Source organism: Hylobates moloch, unplaced genomic scaffold (genome assembly GCF_009828535.3).
Source record: "Hylobates moloch isolate HMO894 unplaced genomic scaffold, HMol_V3 SCAFFOLD_1, whole genome shotgun sequence".
Classification (NCBI taxonomy): domain Eukaryota; kingdom Metazoa; phylum Chordata; class Mammalia; order Primates; family Hylobatidae; genus Hylobates; species Hylobates moloch.
Genome location: NW_026652276.1, coordinates 151,861,049 through 151,877,140, shown reverse-complemented (window position 1 = coordinate 151,877,140; position 16,092 = coordinate 151,861,049). Strand labels below are relative to the sequence as shown.

Genomic DNA, 16,092 nt, shown 5'->3' with positions numbered 1-16,092 from the left:
TAGTCCCATGAGATCATAATGGAGCCGAAAAATCCCTATCACCTAATGATGTCATAGCATTGCTCACATGTTGATGGTGATGCTGATGGAAGCAAACCTGTGTTGCCAGTCATATAAAAAGTATAGCACATACAATTATATATGTTACATAATACTTGAAAATAAAAAAAAATCACTATGTATTTACTATTAATCATTATTTTACTTTTTAAAAAATTTATTATACTTTTAATTATTTTATTTTAATCATTATTTTAGAATAAGATTAACTGTAAAACAGGCTCAGGCAGGTCCTTCAGGAAATATTCCAGAAGAAGGCATTGTTATCACAGGAGATGACAGCTCCACGCATGTTATTGCCCCCGCAGACCTTCCAGTGGGACAAGATGTAGAGGTGGAAGATAGGATCATTAATGATCCTCACCCTGTACAGACCTAAGCTAATGTGTGGGTTTGTGTCTTAGTTTTTAACAAAAAAAGTTTAAAAAGTAAAAAAAATTAAAAATTAAAAAATAGAAGAAAGCTTATAGAATAAGGATATAAAGAAAGAAAATGTTTTTGTATGGCTGTGCACTGTGTTTAAGTGTTATTACAAAAGAGTCAAAAGTTAAAAATGTAAAAGTTTATAAAGTAAAAAAGTTACAGTAAGCTGTGCTGGGATTACAGGCATGAGCCACCGCACCTGGCCAAAAGGAAAATATTTTTTATAAATTCAGCGTAGCCTAAGTGTATAGTGTTTATAAACTCTATAGTAGTGTACAGTAATGTCTCAGGCCTTCACATTCACTCACCACTCACTCACTAAACCAAAGCAACTTTTAGTCCTGCCTACCTTGTTTACAATAAGTGCTCTTATACAGGTATACCATTTTTTGTCTTTTATTCTTTATTTTTACTGTATATTTTCTATGTTTAGATACACAAATACTTACCATCATGTTACAATTGCTTAAAGTATTCAGTACGATAGCATGCTGTACAGGTTTGTAGCCTAGGAACAAAAGGCTATACTGTATAGCTTAGATGCGTAGTAAGCTATACCATCTAGATTTGTGTACCTACCCTCTGATGTTCACAGGATAACGAAATTACCTAAGGACACATTTCACAGAACGTGCCCCTTTTGTTAAATGACATGTGAGTGTATGTCTGAGGTGGAATATCTGTGTGCAGGAGGGTCTTTTCCTCCTTATGCTGCTATTATTTTGATGTCAGAACCATCCCTTGGACTGGTTGATATTGTTTTAAGCAATTAAATATATCATGTTCATGTTTAAGTTGCCTTTGTTTTCCCTGTCTTCTAAATTTCTTCCATATCTTTACTCAGTAGGGCTCTGCATTCTTTATATGTTTTCATAATGATTCATTTTAGTGTCTTAATAAAATTATATTTTGCCTCTATAGAAAAGATTATGAACTATGCAGCATGCTATGAGCTGTGATACAGTTCATGTATGCTTGAAAATGAGTGTTTACTTTAGGACTTTATCACTATTCAGGATATATTGATTGCCTGGTATGCAAGGAGCTGTGTGAGGTGAAGATGATAGGGTAATGGCAAGCTTGGAAAATGATACAGGTTTTCATATTATGACCGTTAGGAACAAGGAGTGGTTCACTTATCCCTTCAGAATATTTTTCATATTACTCTTTGAGATAGATTTAATGGGCGTCCCATGGAGAGAGGAATGAAAGAAACTAACAGTTCTCAGCTTCAGGAATATTTATGGAATTATCAAGAACCCTAGAGGCAGCCATAATGGAGCCTTTTAAAAAGACACTATTTTATATTGTTAATTTTAATGAACTTTTTTTTTTTGTTATTGCTTTTTTAAGGCAATGAATTTCCAAGGGAGGTTAAAGTATCTTCATGGACAGAAAAAGAAAGGGAAAGATGGATCAATACTTCCACCTCAGTTGGCTTTGTTTGCGATAGCTACTCCACTTCAGCCACCATCCATACTTGAAATCCGGACCAAAAATTTTATCTTTAGAACCAAACACAAACTAGACTTCACACCTATTGGTTGTGATGCCAAGTAAGTGAGACTTTTTCACTTTTATTGGATGTACATTATGTTTCAGTAAGTCTCTCTTAGCATGTAAAACATACAGTGTAGACTGTATGTAATATTGTTTATTATTAGATTGGCTATTATCTTATATTCTGCCAGTGTAGCCTTTTACAGTAAAATAATTTAATCAGGCTCACAAATCATCTTTTTAATTTTTTGCAATACTTATCTCAAATGATGATGTTCTTATATATTAGTAAGGTTTGTTCTTCTGACGACATTTATGTTGGTTTGTTTTACATTTTTAAATGGCACAAATGTTATTTGATTTCTAGCCCCAGAAGTTTTAGTAACTTTCAGAAAGTTGTGAGCAAGAGTCTGATATTAAGCATTTATATCATATCAAACATATCAGTGCTTTTCTCCTTTCCAATGTGGGAATGCAGAGAGGTAATTAGAAAAACCTTCTTCCCTAAAAATAGATTATAAAAACATTCCAGATTTTTATTAAAGATGTTCTGTTACCCATACATCTGCTCTATTAGATTCATTTTTAGCATACTAATTTCCATGGATTTATTCAGGAAAAGAAAATAGGCTGAAACTGAAATTTGCAATCATAAGCAAAGAAGAGCAGTTTACATAGATGTGTTTAATTTCACATCTACTTATGTGAAATTCTAAATGTGAACTAAAACATATTGCAGAAACTAGCGTAAAACCAATGAATTTATCTTGGTTATTTCATTTATGTTAAATCTTAATTCATTCTTATTTTAACTTTATTTTAAACAGAGGAAAAATTGTTTTAGGATATACTGAAGCAGAGCTGTGCACGAGAGGATCAGGATATCAGTTTCTTCATGCAGCTGATATGCTTTATTGTGCTGAGTCCCATATCCGAAGTAAGTTGTAGTTCCTTATGAACATGTCAGAAAAAAATGGCGTATACTACTGTACATGTTTCAAATTCTTACGTAATGTAAAATGTTTAAGTAAAGTATATGGATAAACTTCTGCTTAGTAACATATCATTATGATTAACCAGGGTTACACTCTTTGTTCATTAACTTGTCTACACCTGCCATGTAGAAATATTGTTGTTTAGTTATTAAAAAATGACCATTTTGGCCCATGAAGTTTTGCTTGGGAATTTTTTAATTACATCGTTATCAATTCATAAATCTATGTTAATATTGTAACAATAATAATGTTAATAATTCTAGTTTAAAATTATGAAGTATTAGGCTGTAGGAAAATATTCCCTATTTAAAATGAAAATAATTTTTTAATCTTTTTTTTTCCCAATTTATGTTCTCTCTGTACTTTCCTGTGTTACTAGAATTGTCTGATACATCATCTTCCCTTTAACATTTAAAATAATAAATTTAGTCTGAAATGGAAAAAAACTCTGAAAAACTATTTCTATGCCTTTTATTATTTTTTGTTTAAAATTTATTGTCTTTGGGGATAAAGGAAATACATCCAGGACTATGTCACAAGAGCTTTGTTTTAGGAATAATCTTTAATATATTGATTTGGGGTTTGATAATTTAATTTTTTAATTTTATTTTAGTGATTAAGACTGGAGAAAGTGGCATGATAGTTTTCCGGCTTCTTACAAAAAACAATCGATGGACGTGGGTCCAGTCTAATGCACGCTTGCTTTATAAAAATGGAAGACCAGATTATATCATTGCAACTCAGAGACCACTAACGTAAGCACAAATAATGTTTCCTGTTTTAACAGTTTTGTTTTCATAAGTCCTCTTATGTGAAAGCATAAAAATAATTCAAGCAGAATTTAGTCTGTAAATAAAAATTGAAAAGTTTAAGTAATGCATCTAGAAAGAAGAGCACAGGTGAGAGACATTGAGAAGATAGAATTGACGAACTTGATTGAGCAGCTACGTGTGCAGAGCCATAGAAAGAGTAATAAAACTCTAGGGTTTTATCCTGGGCATATGAAAGACACATGAAAAGCTAGTGTCATTGGTCAAATAAAAGAAAAATATAACAATGCTTTATTTAGAATATGTTCTCTAAACCCAACAGTGATTTTAAGAGTCTCTTACATATGCTGCAAATGAGTCCTTTATCAAATATTTGTATTGCAAATGTTTCCTCCCACTCTGGAGAATTGATTTTTGTCTGTGGCTTGAGGTAAGGATTGATTCCCCCCAGCCCTTATATGTATACCCAATTGACCAGTAACACTGAAAAGATGATTTACCGAGAAGGTCATCGTTTCCCCGCTGCACTGTATTTTGATCAGGGGATTTTGTCTGTGGTTCTCTGTCTGGATTGTGTTGTTCTATTAATAGCTCCATTAGTGCAGTTGTCTATTTTGTCTAGCATTACACTGTCTTAGTTATTCTATCTTTATTATAAATTTCTGTGTCAGAGTGTGTCTTCATTTTGTTTGTTTTGCCTTTTTTGTTCTCCTTCAAGATTGCCTTGGTTCTTCTTTGCCCTTTATAATTCCATATACATTTTAGAAAGCAGTTGTCAGAAAATCTGTTGAGATTTTAAGTGCAATTACCTTGAAACTGTAGATCATTTGGGGAGAATTAACATCTTTTTAATACTGAATCTTTGAACCCATGAACATAGTGAATGTATGTATGTGTATAAGTACCCATGGAAGTACGTGAGTATGTGTGTACCATATGTACATGAGTGCATGGGTATGTGTGTACCTCTACAAATTTGTCCCTTTTCCCTTGATGTTTCTAGAAGGCACTTTTTTAAATTAGATTTTATTAGTCTTTATTAGGATCCAACTTTTGGTTTATTGATTTTTTTCTATTTTATACATTTGTTTTCAATTTTAATTATGTCTGCTCATTATTATTTTCTTCTACTTTCTTTGGGTATAATTTATCATTTTTTGCAACTTTTAAAAAATATATACTTGAACATATATATCGGTTTCCCTTTAAGTACAACATTACAACCCTCATCTTTTGCTATCTTATTTTTATTATTTAATTGAAAATGCTGGCTAATTTTATTTTTATTCATGAATTATTTAGAAATACAATGTTACTGTACTTTTTGGTGTTTGGGGATTTTTCTAGTTGCCTTTTTGTGATTGACTTTTAGCTTAATTCCATTGTAGTCAGAAAATATTCTCTGAATGGATTTCAGTTTTTTTGAAATTTGTGGTGACTTATTTTATGATCTAATACATGGTCTATGTTGGCAAAATATCCCATGTAATCCTATGAAGAATACATGTTCTGTCGTTTGGGAGTATGTTGTTATTTTTATATATCAGAAGTCTAGTTTGTTAATTGTGTTCATATTTGTATACATTGGTTGATATTTTGTGTGCTTCTGTTAGTTACTAAGACATTTTATTTTCATTTATTTATTACTGAAGGGGGCATTTTTTACATCTTTCTACATCTTTCTATGACATTTTTCTTTTATAAATTACGTTTGTATCATTTCCCTGTTTTTCTATTGAGTTGTTTGCCTCTCTTAGACTCTATTGGAGCTCTTTATTATGGATATGAAATTTTATAAGTATATTAAATTATAAATACATTACATATGTTATGAATATTTTCTTTAAGAATTCTATTGCAAAAATACAAATACTTTAATATTAAGTAATTTTCATATTATTATGCCAATCTTTGTCTTTATAGCTTCTGGGTTTTATTAGAGAGGTTAGTTGTTTCAGATTCTTAACTAATTCCTAATTTTTTATTTATTATTATTATTATTATTTTTGAGACAGGAACTTACTCTATCACCTAGGCTGGAATGCAGTGGCACAAATGTGGCTCACTGAAGCCTTAACCTCCAGGCTCAGGCAGTCCTCCTGCCTCAGACTCCAGAGTAGCTGAGACTGTAGGCATGTGCCACCACGCCCAGCTAATTTTTATTTTTTTTGTAGAGGTGGGGGTCTTGCCATGTTGCCCAGGTCTGTCTCAAAATCCTGGGCTCAAGCAATCCGCACACATCAGCCTCCCAAAGTGCTGCAATTACAGGCATGCACCACCATGCCTGGCCCCTAAATTCTCATAGTCTGTTTTTATGTGTAGATCTTTATTCCACACAAATTTATTATTTTTCTTTTTTTGCAGGGTGTCAGGTAGGGATGTAACCTGACCATGGAATTAACTAAGTTATTTTTTAAAAATTAAATCATTTAAATATGCTTGTCTGAAAAACAATTTTATAGCACCAGTCATGAGAATAATTGAGGTGAAAATAACATATGTCCCTTTCTGAATTCAATTACAATGTATTTTGCTTTATGTTTTTTTAATTATTTTTATTTTAAAATGTTTGATAGAATTTTTTCTAAGACTTTTTTGTACACAATTTTAGAGATGAGGAAGGAACAGAGCATTTGCGAAAACGAAATATGAAGTTGCCTTTTATGTTTACCACTGGAGAAGCTGTGTTGTATGAAGCAACCAACCCTTTTCCTGCCATAATGGATCCCTTACCACTAAGGACTAAAAATGGCACTAGTGGAAAAGACTCTGCTACCACATCAACTCTAAACAAGGATTCTCTCAATCCTAGTTCCCTCCTGGCTGCCATGATGCAACAAGATGAGTCTATTTATCTCTATCCTGCTTCAAGTACTTCAAGTACTGCACCTTTTGAAAACAATTTTTTTAATGAATCTATGAATGAATGCAGACATTGGCAAGATAATACTGCACCCATAGGAAATGATACTATCCTGAAACATGAGCAAATTGACCAGCCTCAGGATGTGAACTCATTTGCTGGAGGTCACCCAGGGCCCTTTCAAGATAGTAAAAACAGTGACTTGTACAGCATAATGAAAAACCTAGGCATTGATTTTGAAGACATCAAACACATGCAGAATGAAAAGTTTTTCAGAAATGATTTTTCTGGTGAGGTTGACTTCAGAGACATTGACTTCACGGATGAAATCCTGACATATGTCCAAGATTCTTTAAGTAAGTCTCCCTTCATACCTTCAGATTATCAACAGCAACAGTCCTTGGCTCTGAACTCAAGCTGTATGGTACAGGAACACCTACAGCTAGAACAGCAACAGCAACAACAGCATCACCAAAAGCAAGTAGTAGTGGAACCACAGCAACAGCTGTGTCAGAAAATGAAGCACATGCAAGTTAATGGCATGTTTGAAAATTGGAACTCTAACCAATTCGTGCCTTTCAATTGTCCACGGCAAGACCCACAACAATATAATGTCTTTTCAGACTTACATGGGATCAATCAAGAGTTTCCCTACAAATCTGAAATGGATTCTATGCCTTATACACAGAACTTTATTTCCTGTAATCAGCCTGTATTTCTACAACATTCCAAATGTACAGAGCTGGACTATCCTATGGGGAGTTTTGAACCATCCCCATACCCCACTACTTCTAGTTTAGAAGATTTTGTCACTTGTTTACAAGTTCCTGAAAACCAAAAGCATGGATTAAATCCACAGTCAGCCATAATAACTCCTCAGACATGTTATGCTGGGGCCGTGTCGATGTATCAGTGCCAGCCAGAACCTCAGCACACCCATGTGGGTCAGATACAGTACAATCCAGTACTGCCAGGCCAACAGGCATTTTTAAACAAGGTAAGGGTGTTATCAAACTGAATAAATCTTTCAGTGATTCTTTTTACCTTATAGACATGTTACACATTTTTTATGTCAGCTAATTTTAATCTATTATCTATAGCATTCATGGAGGCAGCATTTTTTATTATATCTGTGACTACCCTTTTTTTTTTTTTTTACAAGCCTGTACTTTTTCCAGTATGTTACTAATATATCATTCACCTGATTCATGAGGGAGAACGATATCAAGGAATGAAGCAACATGAATGTGCCCTTAATATAAGATGACCTAAATTACTAGGTGAAATTAGTTTTTGGAAGTGTTATATTTAAAATAGATAATTTGGTTTATTCTTTCTGGATTCTTTAAAAATTATATGGCTATTTAAAAATTCAAACTTTAAAAAATGTATTGCCATTTTTAAGAATAATTTCTTCAAAGCTCTATTTTTTTATATATGTTTGAAATTGAGTCAAACTCAAATTTAAGTGTGCTTTCTTACAATGCCTCTGAAACCCTAGATTAATTATATCCCTGGAATTCAGTCCTAGGCACCTCCATGTTCTCTAGCTATTCCTCCACATTACCTCCCCTATCCTCATTTCATCCTTTAAGGTAGAATGGCTTTCTTTTCTGGCTTTCTTAAAAGAGGTAACTCAGCTGGCTTTCTGTCATGGAAATCAAGCTTGATAATGCATTTTTGTTGTTTAAATGTGTCATCAGAATCCGTCTGGCAGTGAGCACACTTTAAATCTAAAAATGATCACTTAAAAAAAAAAAGTTAACATAATGTCAGTAACTGCTGTCTCTGGCCACTCAGGAATACATCATGTTTGCATTTATGCTTTTTCCATTAGAAAATATTTAGTTCATTTTAAAGTATATTTAAGTTTAGTTTTAAAGAATATCTTGACTAAAATTAAGCTCCTTGACCCCTGTTTACTCTGTATTAAGAGTATAATAATTAAAAGTATGACCTGAAGCTTTATCTTTAATTGTATTTTCTGGCTTTTTCATACATCTTGCTTGTCTAATCGTATATGAGCTTTTTAATAGAAAAGGATGGTGAAAATTTTTCTTATTCTCATTCCTTACATCCTTCAATTATATTAAAATTGAATAATATTCAGTTATAGTCTGTCTCACAAAATTGCTATGAAAGTATATTTTAATCTTGAGTAAAGCAAATTGTACAGAAGTTAATTCTGTAAAATTATATTTTGAATAAGGAGTTGCATGAGTATCACATAAGTTCTTTGCAGTGTTTTCCCCTCAGTACTTTTTCTTGCTTCTTTGTAAATAACCAAATAATTCTATAGACCTACATATGCTCCAGAGTACATGTTATTGAGCTAAGACACTCAATTTTGAGCCACTGAGGAGCTGTTCAGCACTTGAAATGTGGCTAGTCCAAATCGAGATGTGCTGTGTGAAATACACATTGGATTTTTGGATTTTGAAGACTTGGCTTGAAAAAAGAATGTAAAATATCTCATCTTTTACTATTGATTACATGTTGAAATGCTTAGTTTTTTCAGTAGCCGCATTACAAAAGTAAAAACACGTAAAATTAACTTTAGAAATGTATTTTATTTAATCTACTGTAGCCAAAAACTTAAGTTCTGTATGTGGCTCACATTACATTTCTGTTGGATGACACTGCTCTGCACAGTATGTTTAAAGAGAATGGCTGACATGAATTGTGTTATGAGTAATGAGAAAAAATCATTTAAAACTCACCATTATCCGGGCAGGTAATACTAACTTTTTATTTAAAGAATTTACAGTGTTGCCATTCATTGAAGATACAGGTTATATGATTTTTACTATAGATTTTATATATGTTTTGGAAGATCTGTGAAGTAATTAACATTTTGATTACTGAAGCCAGTTATGTAGGCTCTACAAAGGTAGATTTTATTTGAAGCAATTAAGGATATGATTTTAATCTGTTTTAAAGTTTCCAGAATGTCCACTAACTAAAATATAAAGGCTCTATAATCTATAAAACTCTACAGAGCTATACATCTTCATGTCCTTCCTTTTTATTTTTCGTTTTTCTACTAGCAGTTATAGAAACCAGATTCATTGCAGAGTAAGAAAACAAGACAGAGCATTTTCTTTTGGTAACTTGATTCTGTAATTAGAACTATGCTTTCAGTAGTATTCATTAATTAAAAGTATATTATGAATAAGAAATCGGTTAAGAAAATCATACCTGTGGTGTAATATTTTAGGAATATTTACAAACATTTAGAAAATCAGAAGCTGCCTTTTTTGGAAAAGTTTTGCATTCCAATGTAAGATTACTGAATATAATCAATTCATTGATACCTATAACTTGAAACCTGGTCAAAGCAAACCTACGTATGACAGAGAATATTTAACTGTAATTCGTGACTTGTGCTGTTTGACCCATCGATTCCTACCTGACCCAAAGGCAATCTGAAATGAGACAGCTGCATCACTCATCTGTACTATGTTCAAAATTTCCTGTCAAATTAATGGAAAAACAGGTTATAAATGCAACTAATACATAATATATCCTCAGTACGTCTTCACTGTGTGAAAGATTTAAAATTTAGCAACAGTAAAAGAATTTGAAGTTTACAACTCTCAAGGGTAAGATTTTAAAAATACATGTTAATATGTTATTTAATGGCTTAAGATACTTGGAAGATCTATTCCAATAAGTTGCATCACCATTTTTGTTTTCAGTTTCAGAATGGAGTTTTAAATGAAACATACCCAGCTGAATTAAATAACATAAATAACACTCAGACTACCACACATCTTCAGCCACTTCATCATCCGTCAGAAGCCAGACCTTTTCCTGATTTGACATCCAGTGGATTCCTGTAATTCCAAGCCCAATTTTGACCCTGGTTTTTGGATTAAATTAGTTTGTTGAGGATTATGGAATAATAAAACTGTCACTGTTGGACGTCAGCAAGTTCACATGGAGGCATTGATGCATGCTATTCACAATTATTCCAAACCAAATTTTAATTTTTGCTTTTAGAAAAGGGAGTTTAAAAATGGTATCAAAATACATATACTATAGTCAAGATAGAAAGGGTGCTGCCACAGAGTAGTGAGATACTGTCTACATTTCACATTATTCTGAGCACCACAAAATATACAAAACTTTATCAGGGAAACTAAGACTCTTTTAAATTAGAAAATATTCTCTATTTGAATTATTTCTGTCAGAGTAAAAATAAAATACTTTGAGTTTTGAACTACTGGATTCTTATTAGTTCCCCAAATACAAAGTTACAGAGCTAAACTAGTTTTTCCTATCATGTTAACCTCTGCTTTTATTTCGGATGTTAAAATAAATGGTTTGGTGCTTTTTATAAAAAGATAATCTCAGTGCTTTCCTCCTTCACTGTTTCATCTAAGTGCCTCACATTTTTTTCTACCTATAACACTCTAGGATGTATATTTTATATAAAGTATTCTTTTTCTTTTTTAAATTAATATCTTTCTGCACACAAATATTATTTGTGTTTCCTAAATCCAACCATTTTCATTAATTCAGGCATGTTTTAACTCTAATACTTACCTACTTTCTTCAGGTAAAGGGCAAATAATGATTGAAAAAATAATTATTTATTACATAATTTAGTTGTTTCTAGACTATAAATGTTGCTGTGTGCCTTATGTTGAAAAAATTTAAAAGTAAAATGTCTTTCCAAATTATTTCTTAATTATTATAAAAATATTAAGACAATAGCACTTAAATTCCTCAACAGTGTTTTCAGAAGAATATACCACTCTTTACCTTTATTGAAATCTCCATGATGATAGTTGAATGTTGCAATGTTAAAAATCTGCTGTTAACTGCAACCATGTTTATTAAATTGCAAGAAGCTTTATTTCTAGCTTTTTAATTAAGCAAAGCACCCATTTCAATGTGTATAAATTGTCTTTAAAAACTGTTTTAGACCTATAATCCTTGATAATATATTGTGTTGACTTTATAAATTTCGCTTCTTAGAACAGTGGAAACTATGTGTTTTTCTCATATTTGAGGAGTGTTAAGATTGCAGATAGCAAGGTTTGGTGCAAAGTATTGTAATGAGTGAATTGAATGGTGCATCGTATAGATATAATGAACAAAATTATTTGTAAGATATTTTCAGTTTTTCATTTTAAAAGGTCCATACCTTATATATGCACTTAAATAATTTGTTGGGGCTTTACATACTTTATCAATGTGTCTTTCTAAGAAATCAAGTAATGAATCCAACTGCTCAAAGTTGGTATTAAAAAAAAAAGACAACACATAGTTTGTTTACCTTCAAACTTTAGGTTGTTTTTAATGGTATACTGATCTTCATTACCAAAAGGCAGATTAATCACCCTACCAACTTTACTGTCCTAACAGGGCTTAAAAGAAAAAATGACACCATCTTTTATTCTTCTTTTCTTCTTCTTCTTTTTTTTTTTTTTTTTTTTTTTTTTTTGAGACAGAGTCTCACTCTGCCGCCCAGAGTGGAGTGCAGTGGCACAATCTTGGCTCACTGCAACCTCTACCTCCTGGGTTCAAGTGATTCTCTTGCCTCAGCCTCCCGAGTTGCTGGGATTACAGGCATGTGCCACCATGCCCAGCTAATTTTTGTATTTTTAGTAGAAACGGGGTTTCACCATGTTGGCCAGACTGGTCTCAAACTCCTGACCTCAGGTGAGCCTCCCACCTCAGCCTCCCAAAGTGCTGGGATTACAGGCGTGAGCCACTGCACTCAGCTCTTCTTTTCTTTAGATATGAGAGCTGAAGAGCTTAGACACATTTTGCATGTATTATTTTAAAATCTGATGGAATCCCAAACTGAGATGTATTAAAATACAATTTTCGGCGGGGTGCAGTGGCTCACGCCTGTAATCCCAGCACTTGGGGAGGGCGAGGAGGGTGGATCACGAGGTCAAGAAATGGAGACCATTCTGACCAACATGGTGAAACCCCGTCTCTACTAAAAATACAGAAATTAGCTGGGCATGGTGGCGTGAGCCTGTAGTCCTAGCTACTCAGGAGGCTGAGGCAGGAGAATAGCCTGAACCCGGGAAGCGGAGGTTGCAGAGCCAAGATCGCCCCACTGCACTCCAGCCTGGCAATAGACTGAGACTCCATCTCCAAAAACAAAAAAGCCAATTTTTATTTCTTTTACTTGTTTTAGTAAATTAATATATATAAAAATGGCTTTGGACAAAATATCTCTCAGTTCTGTGTATTTTCAGTCAAAACTAAACCTGTAGAATCAATTTAAGTGTTGAAAAAAATTTGTCTGAAACATTTCATAATTTGTTTCCAGCATGAGGTGTCTAAGGATTTAGACCAGTGGTCTAGATTAATACTCTATTTTTACATTTAAACCTTTTATTATAAGTCTTATATAAACCATTTTTGTTACTCTCTTCCACATGTTACTGGATAAATTGTTTAGTGGAAAATAGGCTTTTTAATCGTGAATATGATGACAATCAGTTATACAGTTATAAAATTAAAAGTTTGAAAAGCAATATTGTATATTTTTGTCTATATAAAATAACTAAAATGTATCTAAGAATAATAAAATCACATTAAACCAAATACACGTTTGTCTGTATTGTTCAGTGCCAAACAAAGGATACTTAGTGCACTGCTACATTGTGGGATTTATTTCTAGATGATGTGCACATCTAAGGATATGGATGTGTCTAATTTAGTCTTTTCCTATACCAGATTTTTCTTACAATACCTGAAGACTTACCAGTATTCTAGTGTATTATGAAGCTTTCAATCATTACTATGCACAAACTAGTGTTTTTTGATGTTACTAAATTTTAGGTAAATGCTTTCATGGCTTTTTTCTTCAAAATGTTACTGCTTACATATATCATGCATAGATTTTTGCTTAAAGTATGATTTATAATATCCTTATTATCAAAGTTGTATATAATAATATATAATAAAATAACAAATATGAATAATATGTTTTAATGTAAATTCTTTCTGGTCCACGTAAAGGAAATTATTTATACTATAGTATTATAACTATGTTAGATGAGGGCAATCTACAATACTTAGGGGTATGTTAAGTCAGTAATTCATAAACTTCTTATACAATTTTGCCCCCCAATGTTTGACCTTTATCTGGATATAAAAAACACTCTCAGTAGCTTCATAAATTAAAATGCTTCTGAAATGAACTTTTTTAAAGCCCTGTGTTATCAGTGTAGTAGTGTATCTTAGATTAAAATCCAAAATCCTGTTTTAATATTTTAAGAATATTTCTGAAGAAATTCGAAATAACCCTTGTTAGGTGTATTTTGTGCTTAGTTTAGAAAAACCATTGCCCAAACTTAGTATTTCTGTTTAATAAGTATAAATGATACAGAAGCCTTTGGCCTTAAATTCATAACTGTTGAACATTCATGAAAAATTCTGCAATTAGAATTGATTGAAGAAAAATTCCTGAGAAAATGTTTTCATTCTTGTGACAGTTATTTTTCTATTAGTTTTATATTTGTTCTTTACAATTAGGCATTTTTCTCGACTAGCATATCATAAGTTAGCATCATACTTAATTCTGAACATTTTAGACTAATCCTGAGTCTTTAAGAATTACATAAAATATTTAGTTTTAACTATTTGATCTGAAAAAAATCAAGTAAAAATCCAGATAACCTGAGTGCATCTCTGCTTGCACTTAGGTGATTTCTGTCACCATGAATGACTCTAGCTTGTCCAATTTCACCAGCTCTACCAAACACCGACCCAGGGATCTTGGCCACTGACAGGGCTGGATGACATCCCTAATTTCTTTCACTGTCTGCAGATGACCTTGCTTCCGTTTTTATTAATAAAATCGAGGGTATCATCCTAAGTTTGTACCTTCACCTCAGCAATTCCTCTGTCCTTGGACTTAACTCCAGTATGTGAGGAGGAGAGGTTCCTGAACTCCAGGGTTAGCCCCCGTCTTCTCTCGTTCTCATGCACACAGCTTCGACACCTCTTTTCTGAGAGGCTCTCCTTCTCTGTAGGATTCCCTGTGAATAGGTCCTCCTCCATCCTGGAAAAAAATTACTTGAACCTGCACTTTCTTCTCTATTAAATTATTTCTTTACCTTCTTCCTTTGTAACAGTTTTTATCTCCTGAGATCTGGTTTTGTTTTCCATCCTTCCATTATACTGCAGTGTTGCGGTTCACTAAACTTCTTAACCATAGGCTCATTTTCTATGGCCCTGCAACCAAACTGATTACACTTTCTTTTTTTTTTTTTTTTATTATACTTTAGGTTTTAGGGTACATGTGCACAATGTGCGGGTTTGTTACATATGTATCCATGTGCCATGTTGATTTCCTGCACCCATTAACTCATCATTTAGCAATAGGTATATCTCCTAATGCTGTCCCTCGCCCCTCCCCTCACCCCACAACAGTCCCCGGAGTGTGATGTTCCCCTTCCTGTGTCCATGAGTTCTCATTGTTCAATTCCCACCTATGAGTGAGAACATCACACATCAGCTCCCTGATTTTCTTAAAAACACATAGCCTCAGTCTAATTATGAGAAAACATCAAACGCAAATTCAGGGACATTCCACAAAATTTCTGAGAGGATTTTTTTAAAGTGTCACTGTCACAGAAAGAGACTGAATAATTATCACAGAGCAGAGGAGGCTAAGGAGGCATGATGACTGAATTTAATGTGATATCTCGGATTGCATCCTTCATAGAAAAAGGGCATTACTGAGAGTCTGCAGAACTCTAAGTCTAGTTAATAGTACCGCATCGTCGTTAATTTTTTGGTTTTGACCAATGTACCATGGTTATATAAGATGTTAGAGGTACCTGGCTGAAGAGAATAAAGGAACTCTATATCCTTTCGTCTTTTCTGTAAATCTAAAATTATTCCACAATAGATTTTAATTACTTTTTTATAAAAATACAGTTTTTTTATTGCCACATAGCAAGTATCTTTATGTCTCTCATTACTATTTTCCTATATCTTCACAACCTCCTCTTAGTTGGAGGTAAAGCTATACATTGACATCAGTCCCCATTAACTACTGATTTGATGAATTTTTTTTTAATTTAAGTTCTGAGGTACATGTACAGAATGTGCAGGTTTGTTACATAGGTATACACGTGCCATGGTGGTGTGCTGCACCCATCAACCCATGATCTACATTAGATATTTCTCCTAATGGTATCCCTCCCCTAGCCCCCAACTGGTGTGTGATGTTCCCTTGCCTGTGTCTGTGTGTTGTCATTGTTCAACTCCCACTTATGAGTGAGAACATGCAGTGTTTAGTTTTCTGTTCTTGTGTTAGTTTGCTGAGAATGATGGTTTCCAGCTTCATCCATGACCCTGCAAAGGACAGGAACTCATCCTTTTTTATGGCTGCATAGTATTCCATGCTGCCAGTTTTCCCAACACCATTTATTAAATAGGGAATCCTTTCCCCATTGCTTATTCTTGTCAGGTTTGTCAAAGATTGGATGGTTGTAGATGT

General features: G+C 33.2%; 1 protein-coding gene across 1 annotated transcript in view; it reads left to right on the top strand.

Annotated features, from left to right (window-relative positions):
* AHR (aryl hydrocarbon receptor) overlaps positions 1 to 13,447 on the top strand; it is a 47,719-nt gene extending 34,272 nt beyond the window's left edge. The window contains exons 7-11 of the mRNA XM_032759989.2: positions 1,837 to 2,039; positions 2,811 to 2,920; positions 3,592 to 3,733; positions 6,360 to 7,608; positions 10,310 to 13,447. Coding sequence (XP_032615880.1) covers positions 1,837 to 2,039; positions 2,811 to 2,920; positions 3,592 to 3,733; positions 6,360 to 7,608; positions 10,310 to 10,453 — 1,848 coding nt within the window. The 3' untranslated portion in view covers positions 10,454 to 13,447. The remainder of the gene's footprint in view (positions 1 to 1,836; positions 2,040 to 2,810; positions 2,921 to 3,591; positions 3,734 to 6,359; positions 7,609 to 10,309) is intronic.
* The last annotated feature ends 2,645 nt before the right edge of the window (positions 13,448 to 16,092 follow it).